Source organism: Homalodisca vitripennis, unplaced genomic scaffold, assembly GCF_021130785.1.
Source record: "Homalodisca vitripennis isolate AUS2020 unplaced genomic scaffold, UT_GWSS_2.1 ScUCBcl_1583;HRSCAF=5389, whole genome shotgun sequence".
Lineage (NCBI taxonomy): Eukaryota > Metazoa > Arthropoda > Insecta > Hemiptera > Cicadellidae > Homalodisca > Homalodisca vitripennis.
The window spans coordinates 156,581-175,701 of NW_025777749.1; the positions used below are offsets into that span (position 1 = coordinate 156,581).

The following is a 19,121-nucleotide window of genomic DNA, read 5'->3' on the forward strand; positions in this document are numbered from 1 at the left end:
CTTATTCTATGGGAAGTGCTTGACCACGCGATCTTGCGATGTTCAGCTTATGAAGTTGTAAATGAGCATTGTTTTAAGGTAATAACACGTTTAATGTAAAAACAAAGCATAAATGCAACAGATTGACTTATACATAAAAATGTGTATATATAAGAATCTAAGCTGATTATTTTCTAAACAAAAATGGAATTCATTAACCATTTCATAAAACATAAATGTCTCCCCGGTGATGCTATTATATCTTTGGCTCATATTTGGGATTAAAAAATGCCTGAAGTGCTCCTGACGAGAAGACATTCCGGGATACACAGTTGAACACGCTTATTACTAACAAAAGTTAGGAGTACTGTAGGTATTATAAAAATATTGGCACCATCCTCCTATTTTTTGGTATTCATTGATAAATCAATCAACCCAACAACTCTTTATTCCTGAGGTATTTTGCTGTCTAAGAAAACTTCTTCAACCATTTTCGTTCAGTTATGGGGGTTTGCGGATGTGTGTATGTTTGTTTGCTTCCCGAAAAAAACTATAAAAAAGTGATTGGATTGTTTGATTTAAACATTAATACAAAGCAGTTTATGCAATAGGAAAGGAACATCTACTGTCCTACTAACATTAATACGTAGAATGTTAAGAAATATACATACAATTTAACTGATTTTATGACAGAAGCTTTAACTCTTCATATACACAGAAATTAAACACACAGGTTGTAAACTATGAGTTTGCATGGCGCTATTCCTGTTCTCAAGCCTAATTAATTCTTTTAATTTGTGTCTTAATAACTCCGTGGTCTGTTCTTTGGAACTTCTAAAGGAACTTTGAAGCTTTACAAATAAAAACCCAAGCCCGCTTTTAGCAAAAAAGACTGTCACTATTCCTTTCCCTGTTCTTTTGTTGTTGTTCCTGTTGTCAGTAGTCATATGTAAGGTTATGTGAGATAATAAAGTTTATTTATGTTTTTGTTAGTTTTAGAATGTCATCTAATATAAAAAAAATTAAGGGTTTAAACAATAAGAAATCTGTTATTAAAATCTACGACGATAAATTAAGTCAGGAACTGGCAGATATAATACAAGAGATTACTCATACTGGAGAGAAAACATTACCACCTACTGATTTGAAGAAACTTAAAACTATTTGCAAGTAAGAAAATTAAAAATATGATACATGCACTAAATATATGATACAAAGCCGAGTAAATATTTACTTTAGCCACTTCACACTATTTGTCGGAAACTAAATATTAAATAGAGTAGGGTATGATAAGCGACCCAGTTTTTTATATATCTAAATTGGCAAAAGATATTACTTAATCATATCCATCGATATAATCAATAGATACTGATTAATTATTTTGAACAATTAACTTAACCTCTTCATGCATGAATTATTAAATAATAAAAATAAAAATGTGTTTACTTGTTTTTCTTGTTAAATAGGCTTGTTTAATAACAAAAATAATTTGTTCAAATTTTTTTTGCGTCTTAGTTAAAAAATGGCGGACCTGACGTCATATGACACCACCATGCAATAAGGAAACAAAAAATGAATGTTACCTTTTTTATAATTTGTTTTATTTTCTGGTATATGTGCATTAAATAAGTACTATGTTTAAATTATAAATGTATAAAAACGTATTTAATCTCTTAACATTAAATATTCTCACATTTTGTAAAATAAAAAAATGTTTATTTAAAAAAAAAATTAAATTTCAAAACTAAAATCAATTTATTTATTGAAATATCCATATAAGAACATCCTATTTACTATGGAAAGCTTCCATAAAGTGTGGACATACATGTAAACCACAAATGTTTTACACTGGAATCTGGTTTTTTTTTCTTGCAGTGTTCAAAACGGCATCGCTGCTGCTCCCTGGCGTTTTTGACTTTCGATGGCCAGTGGTCAACTTTGTCGTATCTCAGTTCCGGAATTATGCTTACTGGTTACTTTTTTTTTAAGAGTTGGAGTGTTGTTAGGAGACATTGATGAGGGCCTTCCTCTCTTCTTCGTGTCACATAACCCTTTCGCAATGAGGGTAAGGGGCTACAGATGATTTGAAAGACAAGTCCATTTTTCCATCAACCGATTTCGTGTAGCACAACCAGGCATTCACTAGGGACACATTTAAGAGGTGAGCAAATACTCTAAGGTACCACTTCTTAGACTTGATGCCATGAGGGTAATGTGCTATCATTCTGTCCGCCATGTCAACTCCTCCCATGAAGGTGTACTCAGATATAGCATGAGGCCGAGTGATCGTTATAACTTCTTGGGTTTTTCCTGTATTGACTAAAAATTTTGAAAATCTGTAAAAATTTCAGGAAGATCTTCTGGTATTTCAATACCTTCTGAAATATTCTGTTGGGCAACATCAACTTCAAATAGTTCATCACCTGAGAAACTACACTCCTCATCCTCTGACCCAGATGGAATAATATTCTCACTATGTAATTCCAAGTATTCGGCAATATCACTATCATCCAAGACAGTAGTATCCATGTTTTCTTACACCTACGAAGAAGAAAAAAAATAAAATAAGTGAAACTATACCAATCAGTAATGGGCATCGGCATAGTTTCACTTATTGCATGGTGGCGTCATTTGCCACTCATCAATAATTTGTGGCTAATTTTTATTATATTAGCAATTTCAAAAATATATTTATTAAATATGTTAGTATATAATACCTAAAAACAGAACATAATTTTTCTTAACTGATAAAAATTCCTCAATAATCAGGAAAAAATTATGAAACTGCCTAAATAACCTCTCACTAATAGCAACAATGCTGTACTGAATAAAAATGGATGGAAAATGAACTATTGCTTTCAATGTGCTGTAGGGTGGCTTTTGCTAGTACCTATGAACCCTTGAGTGAACTATATGAGATAGAGACAGTTTGGAGTACATCTTACATTTTATATATATTTATTTATTTAGTGGTGTCAAATGACATCGTCATGCATGAAGAGGTTAAATAATCTATATCAACAGCTGTAAACACTTTCAAGTAATACTCGTAATGTAATATTTCAATTTTATATAAGTAGCCTAACATTTGATTATTTAAAATGGCAGTAAATTTTAGAAAACTAAATGACAATGCTTTGAAAGATGATGACATGTTTTTTGTGACTTCAACATGTTGGACTCTTACCGAAAAACGTATGTGAAATTTGTGGGAAAGAAAAAACTAACTGTGAGAGGAGCTTATATGGTCGTCTTCAGTTTACCTAATTTTGGTTAGGATATAATAATTTTTTTGATCACTGTAAATATTAAATTCATATTTTAATTTGAAACATATAATTGTTGGTATCAATTTACAATAACGTGACCATGGAAAGGTATGTTCATTTTTTTTTTCCTGAAAACTACAATTTTCCCTGAAAACAATAGTGAAGAAAAAATTCGTCGGCAACGAAAATCAAAGGAGTTACGATTTTTTGAAATCCTCTGAAAACTCTGTTTTTGACAGTACCTCTGGCAATTTTACTGAAATGATGCTGACTAGTACGTTAATCCTGTCAACGATGCCTGCCCGCTGCGCAGTGCTGCGCACTGCTTGCTCTTTTAGAAAAAAAAATTAACTCGAGCTTGCAAAAGTCGAATCCCAGATCACGTGATGCCCCTGCTCCTTAACCCTCCAAGTGTTGTTCGACAAAATTTTGTCGGTTATTTTCCATCCTTAACGCAATAATGCCCGAAAGGCATCAATATAATACAATAATATACTTTCCCCCCAGTTTATATGCACCTGTGATAGTAATACTTGGCTATAAATGCCCAACCCATGAAAAAAAGTCCATTTTCCATGGTCACGCTATTGTAAATAAATACCTAATTGTTATTGAGGACCATAGATACTTTTATATCGATTGAAAGTCTAGGATTTGAGATGCGAATATTAAGTGTCGATGATTACGTTCTTCGATACAAAACACCGGGCTTATCGTACCCTACCCTTTAAATAATAAAATAAATGTTAAGTATATTAGTATAATAGATATAAAAGGGAGAAAAGCTTAAATAATAAGTGAAATTACGTTGAAAACGCCCCTGTCCATCAGTGTGAGATTCAGTGGCGCCTGACGCCACCCTACATTTGTGGCAAAAAAGAAAAACACCCAAAGTTCATTAATCGTGGTCTGATGTTAGTAAAATGGCCTACTCAGGTGCAAACCAGCCAACACAAGAATTAAAGTAATACAATTTCAAATATAAAACAAATAAAAAAATAAAAGAAATAGAAACTTATAAATATTTTTAAATGTACCCTCATCAACAACAATAACCAGCAGTGTATCCTTAGCTAGAGTACAATGGCCGCTAAATTTTACATTGAAAACCCGTTTAAAAACTCCCATGCTGGACTAAAAAATGACACAATTTCCGAAAGAGACTACCCACTGCACATATTAATCACAGGTTGTACCTTTTCACTACTTGTTGACCATTGTTCTGCTTAAAATTTTCTGAGAACCAAACTTTACTGAAGAAAACACAAACACAAAATGGCTGAGCGACACTCAAACACAAAGCATAACGTGCATGTAGAAATGTATATTGCAGAAAAGTCTAACCAATTACAAAATAGGTAATAATAACTATTTAATAACAAGATGTGCATTGGTAGAAAATGTTGCAAAAATCTCGAGAAAGAGGAACAAGACCAAGAGCACAGAGGAGTCTTCACCATAGACGTAAAAAAACCTGTTTCAAAATTGCTCGGACCTCTAAAATTCCTATTTTGTTGGCCTGAGTATTCCGATTATCCCCTCCACCAATGCCTACTCCTTTTTAGCTTATCATCCACCCCACTCAGAAACCCTGATTCCCCTCGATCTTCTGGATTGATGGAGTATTTTAGATATAATCTAAAATTTCAAACATATAATCAACTGTTGTCCAGTTATGGATTGTGACTGCCTAAAATTCACATGATTTTACTTATTTGAATTAATTTGGGACAATAACGCAGAACCAAGCAACGTTATAAGCTTTTAAGATTGTATTAAACAATAATGTTATTCTGTAAAATAAAAAGCTGGAAACTATTAATTATGAATATATATATATATATAGGTCAAATGTTTTTATATTTGATAAGTGATTTGATTGTCATGGTGGCCAGTTGTTATACTGTTGACAAATTTGGACAGAGTACAATAAGCGCACCCGGTTTTTTATATTGATTATTATAATCATTGATACATATATTCTTATATTGAATACAAGACTATTAATGTATCTACAGTGGCTGAAAGCACCCTCTCCATAAAACCATACCTCCCTTCTGTACAGAGAGATGATCTGGTCGATCAGTATGCCGCTTTTTAAACTTTGTTTCACGGATCTCTATGAGCTTTCGACTGTCTGGAGTATTAGCATCAGTTGCCAGGTCTAAAAAGTGTCACTTAAAGTTGATAGTGAAATGCACAAAACCACATCCAATTCAACCCAAAATATGCCTTCCACATTTTTGTGACTATGGTTGTGGACCTAATGGGTTTTTCAACACCACGCCAACATCTGGAAGCCTAGAAAAACACCTTTTAAAGCAATTTCTTTAAGGTTTTTAAAGTTGAATGTCATTTTTAATTCGGCGAAGTCACTTATGAAAATGTACATATTATTTTTAGTATTTGAAAAGTATTTCCAGTTGCATTTTCAAATAAATTAATCAGTATTGGTTGGTTATATAGGATGTTATAATTTAGTAATATCGTTTATCAATATCAATACAAAAAACCAGGTCCACCTATTGTACTCTTCCCCAAATTGACACTCTAACTTTTTAATTGAAAGTTTATTTTGCACTGAAGACAACACTGATGGCCAGGAGTAGTTCCGAGTGGTTCTTTCCCAACTTCAGATCACATGGACAATCTGGCATGAGAAAGTACCAATCACGGTAGACTATATGTAAAACAGTTGGTACTTGTGGAAAAGTCAATATCATTTACCCATATCCATGTAAAATCACTTGCTAAACACAAATATAATGGTATTTGTTATTGGACAAGGGCCAAAAGTATATAAAAATACCATTAAAAATATGCTAAAAAACAGAGTGGCCACCCGACCAGGAAAACAGGAATAAGCCAGGCATTTAACACACTAGGAATTATGCCGGGAATCTCCCTGTAGAACCGGAACAATCTCGTAAACAATGTTTCTGTTTATAAGAACTTACGAAATCAAGAAATAATTTGACAGTTCTTTGAATCAGGACTCGATTAATATCAAAACATCGTATTTTACGTGACATGGTCCGCGAACCTGTAAACAGAAGATTGTTCTTGACCCCCACCTAATCCAAGATACTCTGTATATATTTCTTGAGTTTTATAATACAACTAGCGGGCCCGGCGCGCTTTGCTGCGCATTTCAATAATTTTTTTGCAAAAGTTGCCCGCGGCTTCGCACGCAATTTCCCGTTGAAAACAGTACACTATATTCACTTATTCTTTTTCTATCACATTCTAAACATTGCTGAGATAATTGATAGTCGTTCCATCGTGAGCCTCTTGGGCGTATTATGAAGGTATGTACCATATTCCTGCCTCTATCTAGCTGTTACCCACGGCTTCGCACGCAAATCTTAAGAACCGAAGTCCTTATATTACTTAGTAAATTTTTTTTTTTTACTATAATAAATTTTAGATTAAATTAGTTATATCTCCGATGCCACGATTGAGCTTGCTTTGTTGTCTCGATCGAGAGAATATGTACACACGGAGTTTTGAGAACCATACTTCTGTCAAAAAAAACAACTAAGGTTGATTTTATAACATTCTTTATATTTGTAGCCAACGTAAGATAGTAATTATGATATCTGCATTGCTCTTCTGATCAAGCATGAGCATGGTTTATATTAAATAAATATTGCAGTTAAAGGTGAATTTTTACGTCAAATTTGAATTGTATTATCTGGATAGTAAAGTCTATGTTTAACAGTGATTGCAGAAACAGTTTAAACAAAATTTGTCGTTTCTCTTAAGCTTACTCTATGCTTTAAAACTATAAGTGTAATATATGTTTACAAAGAACAGCTGATTAAAAATTTGAAAAGACGTTAACATATGTTTGCTGCAATGCATTTCTTATGGGTATTTCTGTAACCAGTGGGGCGGAATCCTGAATCGGGAAAGGGATGGGCATAGCTTATAAACCTTCTCCGTGGAAAAATACATATACGTACAAATTTTCATCATGATCGGTCCAATAGTTCACGATTCCATAAAGGACAAACATACAAACATTCATTTTTATATATATAGATTTTAATTCATTTGTAATAAAATTGGTGTCCAAATAACTTGAAACAATTAAATATCTGTCCAAACAAAACATCAAAGTGGCTACTAACCTTGTTGATATAACTTAAGAGAAAACAATTTTTATTTGTTATATGTGTTGACAGTTTACATTGAAATTATTAAATAGAAATGACAAACATAGATAATATAATGATCCACATCTATATGAAGTAGCTATCATATTTCAAAATCCTATTGGCAAACCTGCTTTTGAAAAGGTTCTGTTTATTTAATGGCAAACTCTGACTATGAAATGGAAATTCTACCTTAGAACCCATGGTGTATCTTTTATTATATCCTTATAGAGAATAAAGTTGGAAACATAATTTACCGTTGAGCAATATAAGATTTTACAGGTTTATCCCAAAAGGTTCTAGAGCAAGGATTACTCAAATGTAATATTGTGTCTTCAACTTAAATTCAAGTATAGAAACGTTAATGTTTTCCGTTCTACTGATAAACTCCCCAACAATATATTGTAAGGGACCTATCTAAAATCCAAAGGAAATATATACGAGTTTTACTAAATTTAACAAAACCTTTCTTCTTTGGTAAATTTAATTATCATCTTTTTTGAGGTGCCAACATACAATGCATGGAACTGATTATTAATGAAGGACAAGTTGTTGTCAAAGTAAGATCAATTGGTTTTTAGTGTCATTAATTTATAGTGTATAACCAACGGTCAATACAATACAATACAGCTTCCCATACCAAATATATAACCTGGACATCTTATTAATGCTTTACGTCATTTAAGAGATTAATGCAGACACCAAGGTACACAAAACAGTAATGTCCAATACATAATGTATGTATTCACTCAAAATATTAATCTATAATTAACTGAATAGAGAATTCATTTTTAACAAAACCTTGTTTATGTAAGAGTTAAGATAACTTTTTCATTAATAAATACTTTATAAAAGTTATTACTGTATATTTTATTAGGCAATCAGACAAATATATAAAAGAAGCTTATGATCTCCTAACCAAACACTTAGAAGAGAAGCATGCAGAGGTCCGACTAAGCGCCTTTCAAATATGTGATGAAATATTCAGGTGAGTACAGCTACAAATATTTTTTTGTTTATAAGTTAGTATATACATGTTTGATAGATAACATTTTATTGACAATATAAACATGCACATGTTCTTATTTTATCACAAATGCTCAATAAATAGATTAAATTAGCTATCAAGAACAAAATAGAATTGATGGGAAGATTTAATGCAAGTATGGTATCTAATAAACTGTATTTAATTCAGACATAAAATCCTAATCATTGGATGTCAAAAATTAGAAAATAGAAATAGATAAACCACATATGCCACAAATCTTTGAACAAATTTCCAAGATAAAATGCAATTCAGATTATTGAAATAAAGATGAAAATGTTATTTAGCAAGAGGAATTATTTCAAATTTATAAATTAAATTTAAAAAATTGTAAAATGAGCTATGTAATGTTTTTTATTAGTTTTAAATAAGTCATTCATACTATCTTATTTAGAGTTAAATTTTCAATTTAAAGTAATTATTATTAAGTGTTTATATGCATTCAGGCTCTTGAAACTTAAATTTAAAATATGAAGACATCAACAAAAACACAGTTAATAGAATGTTGAAACTAGAATCTGCACTAACACTTGAAAAATCTTCAAAGCATATAAAACAGATTTCAAGAATTAGTCAGTTTAATCAGAAATTTAAAAATGAGGGATATCAAATTAGAAAAACTTAGAGAGGAAATTAGTAAATCTACTGTATGACTATAATTTTTAATATTATTTTAATAGACGGTCTCATTGTTTCCGAGATCAACTCATCCTTAATTTGGAGACAGTAGTGAAACTAACAGCTGGGAAGGACTTGCCACCTCCTGTTCATGTGGCTCAACAGCTGAAGCGTTTTGCTCTCACTACTATTCATGAATGGAACACAATATATGGAAAGCAATACAAGAAACTAGCTATTGGATTCAACTATCTACGTCAAGTTGAAAAGGTAATTTAAAAGTATATGATCTTTTCTGTATCATATGACCAAAAATTAAAAAACAAAAAAACAGTGAAATGCATGAATACAATACCAGAAATGCATGAAAATGTATACTACCAAATTACACAATTAGTTATTTTCCTTATAGAACTACTAGCTGTTACCCGCGGCTTCGCACGCAATCTTAGAACCAAAGTCCTTATATTACTTAGTAAAAGCAATTATGATGTAATATGATGGGAGTCCTATAAAAATTTTAAAATGTAAGTAGGCATATATCAGGTAGATATTATGTAAGTTCGTGGTAAATAGTATCAGAGTTTAACTTAATTATTATATCATGTTTGGCACGTGTAGGAGCATTTCTGGTTCTAATTAATTATATACATAACGTCACAGCTGAATCTGCCTTGTCATCCCGATCAAGAAAACACAAATCTCAGATCACACAGGTCTCGGAAACTTACTTCAGTCAAAAAGCGTATATTTCCAGTCCTTGTCATATATTTCAGGTCTAAGATATTTCCAGTACTATAGTAGAGTTTGCCTTGTTGTTCTGACGAAGAGGAAATATATATATACACTTACATAGGACCGAGATGCCTACTTCGGTTAAATAGTGCCTACTTAAGACCATTTAAATTCACTTACCTACTATGTCACAGTTTAGCTTGCCATATTGCCTCGATCATATTTTATATACGTTTGATTATCTAGTTCTCGGAAATCTACTTTGGTCAAAATCGTGTTGACATAGTTGAGTTTGCTAGGACTGAAAAGCCTATTACGACCTAGGGGGAAGTCCTACCTACTTCTTATGTACTTCCGGTATAAGGGGAAAATCTTTTTTTAAGGTTATGCAACATTCCAAAATAATCGCTATTAAAGTTTTGTGCTACACTTGTTTTGGACTGTAGCCAGGGAAAGATTGAATCGTTAAGGTATGTTAGTATTTATTTCTCTGTTTCTCCGTAAGCCATTGCTAAAATGTAATATCATAATGTCAAGGAAGCCCATCAGTTTAAAGTAACATGTGAAAACATTCATAACTTTGTTCATTAAGGTTAGTTTTATAACAGTATTTAATGCATTAGATGATTTTAATTCGTCACTGGCGCAATCTGGAGTAAAATTTATATATTAATGTTTTATTTACTATTTGCATTACACTACCGATCAAGCACTGTTTACTTATTATTGATAAAAATTCACATGTAAACAGATGTTTCAGAAAGTTTGACGAACTATAGCTGTCAGCAGTTGTCAAAATACGTTTCGTTCTTATCATAAAATTCGAATGTAAACAAACTAATTTTTCAATTTGAATTTGACTTTATTTGGTGAAATGCATGTGTTATGGGTGGTAAAAAACACTCTAAATTTTAATTCAGATCAAAAGCTATACCTGTTCCAAATTTCAGCACAATCTGTATAGCAGTTTCAGCGTGATTCGAGGACAAACCTCCAAATATCCAAACATTCAAACTTTCGCATTTGTAATATTAGTGGGATTGTATGCAGGAGTAAAGATGCTCAACAAGCCTCCAGATCACTTGAAACTAGAGATGGTTGTAAGACAAGGCAGTTCATGAGAAATCATCAGAGACACTGTATACAAGTTCTCTTTTTGGAGACTTTGAATAACAAACAACTTGAAATAATTTTAGTTCTGTTGTAATTTATAATTGTAATACCTAACAATATAATATTTATAGATGCAATTGTAATCACAAATGTTGAGTTTTCCTCATTTACACTCATCCATGCTATTCAATTCAATTACATTCCAAGGGAATAGTAATTCTGTAAAGTACAGTTTAGATTTCTCTTGTTTTGTTATTTACATTTGTATATAAGATAATTTTTAGTAAACACTATTTTCAGATTGATTTCACTGCTTTGAACTTATTGGACACAGCTACCAGTGCAAAACAGCAAGAACTCAAAAGGCGGCAAGAAGCTATCAATAGGGAAAGAATAAAAAAGGTGTTAGTAGAATTTAAAGGTAATGAATATCATTCTTAAAATTACTATGCTATTTATAACTATGCTATTAAAAGTATAATTGATTTAATTGTTGAACCACTAACATATTTATTTAATATGATGTTAGATCAGACGTTATATCAAAAAGCACTTAAGGTAACAAAAGTAACTCCAGTCTATAAAAAAGATGATAAGTTAAATCCATCCAGTTACAGACCTATATCCTTCAAGTTCAAGTTAAAAACTTTTTATTCATGTCAATATTTCAATACATAAATCTTACACATCCCAATGCGCCTCACAGGGCGCGTGCAGGAAAAGTGGTTGACAATTAACATGTTACAAGTTTTGAATTATTTTGCAGTCGTCCATTTTTATCTTCCACCACCATTAATTTTTCACCCAATAGAAAAAAGAGAAAATTCAAATTTACAAACATTACACTATTTTCAACTTAATCATTATATATACAATTGTGAGCAGAAAGCGACATTTGACAACAATAAACAATAAATTATATGTTTGCCATGTTAAGTAATAACAATTTTAGTAAACTAAGTAAAAACTAATAACTATGAACTAGGATGATCTATAGCGGTAATCCTTAGTTCCTATTTTCAGTAAGATTTTTTAATTTTGTATCAAACAGCAGCTTAATGCTTTCTTTACTCAAAATGACATTATGTGATGAGCAGTTTGGATTTATGTCAGGCAGAAACACTGTCAAGGCTGTAGAGAGTGTAGTTGATAGTATTTTGATGAGTATTGAAAAGCAATGTATGTCTTCTGCAGTGTTGATAGATTTGAGTAAAGCATTTGATTGCATATGTCACGATTTGCTCATTAAAAAACTGTGTACTTATGGTATTAGGGATAATGAACTACAATTATTTAAATCCTATTTAATAGAAAACAAATGGTTGTTCAGGACAAAGATAAGTCTGATTTTATAGTTATTGAAGTTAGAGTACCACAAGTTTCTGTTCTGGGGCCTTTTTTATTTTTGATTGCTGTAAATGATTTTCCTGCCAATGTTCCTTGTACATCAGTGTTATATGCCGATGTTACAACTCTCCTGAATTATAGTTGAAGCTTAGATGAACTGATAAGAGAGGAGGACCTGGCTTTGAGAAAGGCTCTGGAATGGGTTTAAGCCAACTTATTACTTGTTAATGATAAAAAAGTGAAAAAATAATGGTTTTTAAAATTATACAATTTATAAAGATGTCAAATCTGTTAATATCGGACAATTATGTAAGAAATTGTCAAGAGTTGTCTATCTATTACGTAAATTAAGAAAATGTATTACCTTAGACGTGGTAGTTTCAACTTATTATGCTTTTTTCACTCACATTTAAGATATGGAATAACATTGTGGGGCAATAGTAGTGGTGTACAAAAAGTTTTAAATGGCAGAAATAGGCATTGAGTGCTATTAAGAATGTACCTGAAAGAGAAACGTGTGTACCAATTTTTAAGGAACTAAAAATAAAATGAATGACAATTTCAAATTTGTATGTTTATTGTTGTTTAGTGAATGTTAAAGAATCATTATGCAATTTTTTAACTAGAAAGGAAATTCATAGTTATTTTTCCAGAAAAAACCATATTCTATATTTACCTACTGTCAAACTTGAAAAAAGTAAAAGCAGTCACATATATATGAAAATTAAGCTATTTAACACATTCGGTGCGGCTGGCCCGCCAGCGGGACCCGCGCGTCATGGCCTTGGAGCGGGGGTTCGCGGGCGGACTACTGCGCATCGCATTGTGTATAGGCTCAGTGTGTGGTTCAGCCAGTCGTGGGAGTAGGTTGGTACGCTACAGCAGTTGGCTAGTGGTTCGTGTCGGTCTTGGAACGTGGTTCGTTCGCGTCTCGCCGCCACCCTACGGGGTCCGCCCGCGACCCCTAGTTTTTATTACTTTCAGTTTTAGAGTATTCACTGTTATTTTAGTGTATACAATGGATCATTCAATCTCTGGACCGTCTGGAAACGCCTCAGAAGCTACCTGCATCGAGTTACAACCTGAAAATCTAGACTATGTCGACATAGATGACCCTGTTCAACGCGCTGTGGATGACATGTCAGATGAGGAATCAGATGATGGATCGTCGGTAAATGATGCTGATGAGGACCCCGACATATACACTACAGCTCCACAATGGACAATAACAATTTCAGGAATGAGACCTATACAATTTACTAAATTTGAACATAAGTGGGAGGATTGTATATAGTATAAATAGTTTAATTTTTAAAAATTTAGGACACATTGTACAATAAAAGTGCGTAGTGATGAAATGCGGTCGCGGTTGACGCTCTTAAGCGCGTTCGGCAGTGCAGCTTGTGCGCGGGAGTACATGAGTGACAACGCCAGGTGCTGCGAGGTCTGCCGGCGACTGATGACTCTGATGGGCCAGAACGCACATCAGGAGTTCGGATTTGTGGCTCTAATGCCATTTCCAGACATTTCAACACATAATGTATGATTTAGTAACATAACATTTTTTAGCACCTAGGGTACGTCTTGATATAATTTTTCAGCAGCGATTAACAAATTACCGGAAACAGCTTGGTCTGTACCTATAAAAAGATTTAAAATAGTGGAAAGCTGGTTAAAAGAGAATGTATTTTATCCTGTTGATAGTTTTTTAACCTGTGATACTAGCACTATACATTTTTAACTACATTGATATATTGTTTTTTTATTTTATCTATTTCTGTTTGTGTATTAAGTGTATGTATGTGTTATTGTTATCATAGTTTTAGTATAGATTATTTATATATTTATTTAATTATTATAACTACATTATCACCTGTTATCACCTTATAGCTAACTACAGAATATTTGACAACTGCCTTTTAGACAGAGATTTATATTTATATTAAGAAAATTTTAATTGTAAATCTGACTTTGTCAATTGCACAATGTGTTTAAAGACAATACAAATTCTGAATTCCCTTGTACCTGGGGGGAATCTATCAGACTGTTGTGCATTTTTCAAAGTGTCAGCAACTTCTCATCTTCTTAGGCCAATCTCAGGATTGATGTTAGTCAGCAAAGATCTGCATTGAAGTTCTTCAGAAATTAGACTTAAGGCCAGTTCTTTAAAATGTTCCCTACTACTTGTAGTTGGATGGTTTGCGATGTAAATTACTTGCAAGCTTGCTGCTTTCAACGAAGAGTAGAATAAAGCCACTGGCCACCTCCTTGTGTTCCTAGCCATGTCCTATGTAGCACACAACTGATTCAGAGTATCAACTCCACCTTTGGTCGAGTGATAAGAAGGGATTATTTCCGGCATATTTGAAGTAAAAGGAGTATGTTTTTGTTTCTTTTAGTAATATAAGAGACAAGTGTACCATCACATTCAAATCCAGATGTGCTTGATTTAATGGGATTTAATAATTTAAAGTTGATTTGTGTTGACAAACTCTGAGGGTAATACCTTTTTGTTTTCCTCTCAGTGTCCACCATTATGAGTTAGTGATCTTGTTTAAAACTTTTTATAATAGGAAATGATCTGAACAAATTATCTACCAGTGCCAGAAATAGGAGCAATCAGTCTGTGTAGTAAATCCACTTGACTGTAAGATTGCCTAAATGGTGCCTCAGGTTGCTGATACATATATGTCTCCCAGTTTAACTATAGCACGTTGCATCAACCAACACACATACTTTTAGCGTTTGTTCAAGGCCAACAACATCTCCATACATAGTTGTAAACTCAATTATATTATAACTCTTCTTTCAGTTGCTGGTAAATATTTGAAATATTTAACGAATACTGTATGTGTAAACTTGTTTATGTTCTTCTTGGCCAATCTCGTGTCTGCCCTGTCAAACCGTGATGTCGTAATAGAAATGTAAAGGGATCCAACATAATTAGCCAATATCTTTCTGCTCCAGATTCATCTCTGGACCGAAGTTCTTCAGTATTGAAGCAGATACTTTTAAGGAGTCAAACTAAATTGAGTAGCCCAAAAACAGCTTTTTGTAAAAACTGTAGACTTATCCCGTCTTTGTCTTGGATAGTTCTTGATACTTCTTTGATGTACAAGTTATTGTTTATAACGAAATGTTCAGCATTTCTCTCAACAATCAGGAGTTTTGGCTTGTTTTGTATAATGTTTTGCACCTGAATGAACCATTATATTTTCTCTAGAGGTCCTTATAGTTTTCGATCGAGTAGAGTGAATCTTCCATTTGGTAATTTTATCTTTACTATAGGTCAACCGCTATTAAAGAAACCTGTGCAGAAGCAAATTTCTGAGCAGTACCCCCGCGCAGGAGGGGTCCCCCTCCCGGAGTTGGGGTGGGGAGTGGGACCAGCACCTTCTTGTATCTGTTTATCAGCTGTGTGGATCGTGTCTCGCTCTCACAGTTTTATAGCTACTTTACCTGTTCTATAACTATATATTTTTTTTGTGTATGCGTATATAAGTGCCGCAGTCTAAGCGTAAATTATTAATTGAACAGATTAATGTAGCTATAGATGTATCTAGGAAACTTGCATTTTGTTTTGAGGTTAGCCGTGCAGTGAGGCCATTAGAGATTTGTCGTTCAATTCGAACGGGTCAGTCAAGTGAACAAGTGATCCAGATCAGAGTGTTTCAAAAGACCCGTTCACCTAGAACGATTCATTCACTTTTTCCTGCCAACTGAATAAGTTTGATACTTTTTTCAAACCAGATATGTTATTTTTAATGATCGTTAAAATTTATAATATTATTATTAAGTTCATTTAAAAACTCTTATCCATGAGAAATAGCTTAACATCATATGGAACTAACTAAAAACTATAGAGTTTATGCATTAGGTTACACTAGGTCCTCAAAATTGTTCAGTCGTTACTTTCGTTTACTGCTAACCGATTAAGAATAAAACCGTAATCGTATAACTCAACAGGGGGACCAGGGAGTCTCCCCATTTGTTGGGAATAACCTTACTTATGATAAATCAAAGGCATATCAATCAACCAAGTCCATTGATTATAAGTATTAAACATTTCAAATATTTAGCAATGTATCTGGTAACTTACAATTACTTTTTAAAAATAAGTTTTAATAGATATATTAGCATTTACTAGATTCCTGAAATAATACATGTATTGTTATATATCTATCCATTCACTGAACGATATGCTGTTTCTTCCTCTATTCGTATACTATTATTACATCCAGTAGTTCATTCATTCATTTTGTTCAGTCAACACGATAACCGGTAAAACACGCTCTAGCGGGAAGGGTTAGTAACTCTGTACTGACCGGTTCAACTGATCGTTCAAGTGAACGATACCGACTGAGCCAGATTAGTCAGCTGATCAAATAAAGTGAGCGCCGAGCAGTGGTGGGGATACTTGGAGGGGCGATGGAGGGGTATTTACCCCACCCTGCGTGAACTCAAATCAACCAAGGTTTTTTTGTAAGGGGTTTACCTATAGTATAACAAGGCATACCTTGAAAGGGTTAAACTTGTTGCTGAGTATGATAGTTATCCACTTCTTGTTCACCATCCTCCCCTTCTAGTACTGTATTAGTATCTTCTTGAAATGCTCCAACGATTCTTCTTATCTTCATCTGGGCTGTCATTGTCAGAATAAAATCTAGAAGTTGGTGAATGTAGTCTTCTTGAGGAACACTAGCCATTGTTCTAGGAGTTTATACAAACTTATTCCATATATCCTATAAACTATTAAACTTAAAAAACAAAAAAAATGTTCATTCACATACACTAACAAATAAAATATTAAATGTTTCAATTTAACTTAAAATCACAAAATTCACTAACACATAACTGGACACCTAGTCTGTCTGTCAGACCCAAATTGTAAATAGACATTGAAGAGCTGGACATAGCGTTAAGTCTACCCTATGTTGAGCACATTCCTACCAGTATGGCAACGAAATTTGCCTGCTCTGGATCTGTTAGTCTTGGTGCCATGGCTCTATGTAAGAGTTTTGTGTTGTAGTTCGTTCTTTTGGTATTTTGAATAATTATGACAATATTTTCTTCCAACAGCTGATGTTGAATATAGCCTTTAATGGTTCATTTATGCCAATAATTGTGTATTTTGATACAAACAAGTATATTATGTTACTGTAATACTTTGTCTTGTAAAACAACACTGTAAATTAGTTATTTTTAAGTAAAAGCTTGTTCATTTTTGTCTGGTTGTTATCAAGGTTTTAGTAGGATAGTACAATAATCTTTTGTGGGTACATTTTCTGCATGTCTAAAATTATTGTAGTTTGTATTGTTTTGAGATAATTCAAGATTTATGTGGAAAAAACATTGCTGAAAAAAATATTAGTCTTTTACATGTACTAGATGAAAGTTTCAGTTCTACATTTTTTATTCAATGTGTAATACCCATAGTAGCAACTGTTAATGTTTTATTTGGGGAATTGCAATATGATATTTTATTTTATATTTAATAAAGTGTATATTTTCAGATATCTTACATAGATTAATGTATGTGTAGTGAAACAGTTCACAATAATTAACTCTTTGGAGACCACTCAATAAGACAGAAGGGAAGTCAAGAGTACAACGCTGTTTTAAAGAAATTTGTAGAAATTCAGGGAAATGGCAAAATTTTGAGAACAAAGGTCATATCCTGTACATTTTTGTTTTTATTTAACAGATTATGCTTCGAGATATTCTTTGACTTAAGGAACCAGCTGTAAGGCATGATATTACAAGTTTCATGGTTACATCGTCATGCTAATGAGCTCAAAATAAAATGGAATAAGGATCAAGAGCAACCCATTTTGCTTTGACATACGTTTGTGCATGAAAAGGCCACAAAGACATCGGTTATCCTTTTGGGATCCATTACTCAGTGACAACCAATATGTTTTGATGAATGTCGCTGCAATTGATCTTTCATTATGACATGTTTGCGATGATTTGCCTGTTTCAACATTGGTTCGTCTCAGCTAAGGAGTTTTGTGTAGAAGCATCAGATTTCCACTGCAACACACATATGTTAGGACAGAATGTGGATTGTAAACAATAACATTACCTTGTTAAAAAACTGCATTTTGCCAAATCTTAAACGTTGTCTTTCAACAGTCTTTGAAATATTCTTTAAACATAAATATTTGTAAATTAATTTGAACCCTTAGCACACATTTACATATGTTTTTTAAGAAAATTTTATGAATTATGGTATGGAATATATTTTAACCATTTATTGTTTTATTTCCAATATATATTTGCCCTTTTTATCAAACTTCTGATATATCGAAAGTTGGTTTCCAAAGAAAAGAAAAAAGTTGTCAAAATGTTTTTATAGAACTAAACTTTTAATTTCAGAGAAGGAGGCAGATATAATAGCAACACTTACTTCATTGTCGAACTCCATCAACCTATTACTACCTCACCCGGATGATTTCTTTATCACGGATAATGATGACCGAAATGATGCTGAGCCTCTGCCAACCACATCACATGGTGAGAGCCAGACTGGAGGCGGTGACTCTGATGACAATTCGCAAGATGTGAGCTTTCGGGAAGTTGGAATGATCAACACTAAACATTCTATACAGCTACACCTCATGCCTTGTGAGTAAAGTATCTTCTTACGATTTTGACAGCCAGTGTGTCACATTTTTTTAGAATTAGGAAGAGATGAGTCACCTCGTGCACTTAAACTATAGATTTTTATATAATTGTGAGAAAGAACAAAGAGAATAAAGGATAAATGGGAGAAGTCTACATCGTTTTCCATACTATAGTTTTAAAATGCGTTTCGGCTATTGGATGCATATATAAGAAAGGATTAGGCACTGGTGA

The 19,121-nt window shown here is 32.9% G+C and overlaps 1 protein-coding gene across 1 annotated transcript; it reads left to right on the forward strand.

The window, feature by feature from the left end:
- The first annotated feature begins 880 nt into the window (after positions 1-880).
- LOC124371571 (UV-stimulated scaffold protein A-like) lies at positions 881-18,913 on the forward strand. Its single transcript, XM_046829919.1, has 5 exons — positions 881-1,149; positions 8,283-8,393; positions 9,131-9,338; positions 11,217-11,337; positions 18,642-18,913. Exons 1-5 carry the CDS (start codon positions 980-982, stop codon positions 18,896-18,898), a joined length of 867 nt encoding a protein of 288 aa, XP_046685875.1. The 5' UTR covers positions 881-979; the 3' UTR covers positions 18,899-18,913.
- Positions 18,914-19,121: the final 208 nt, after the last annotated feature.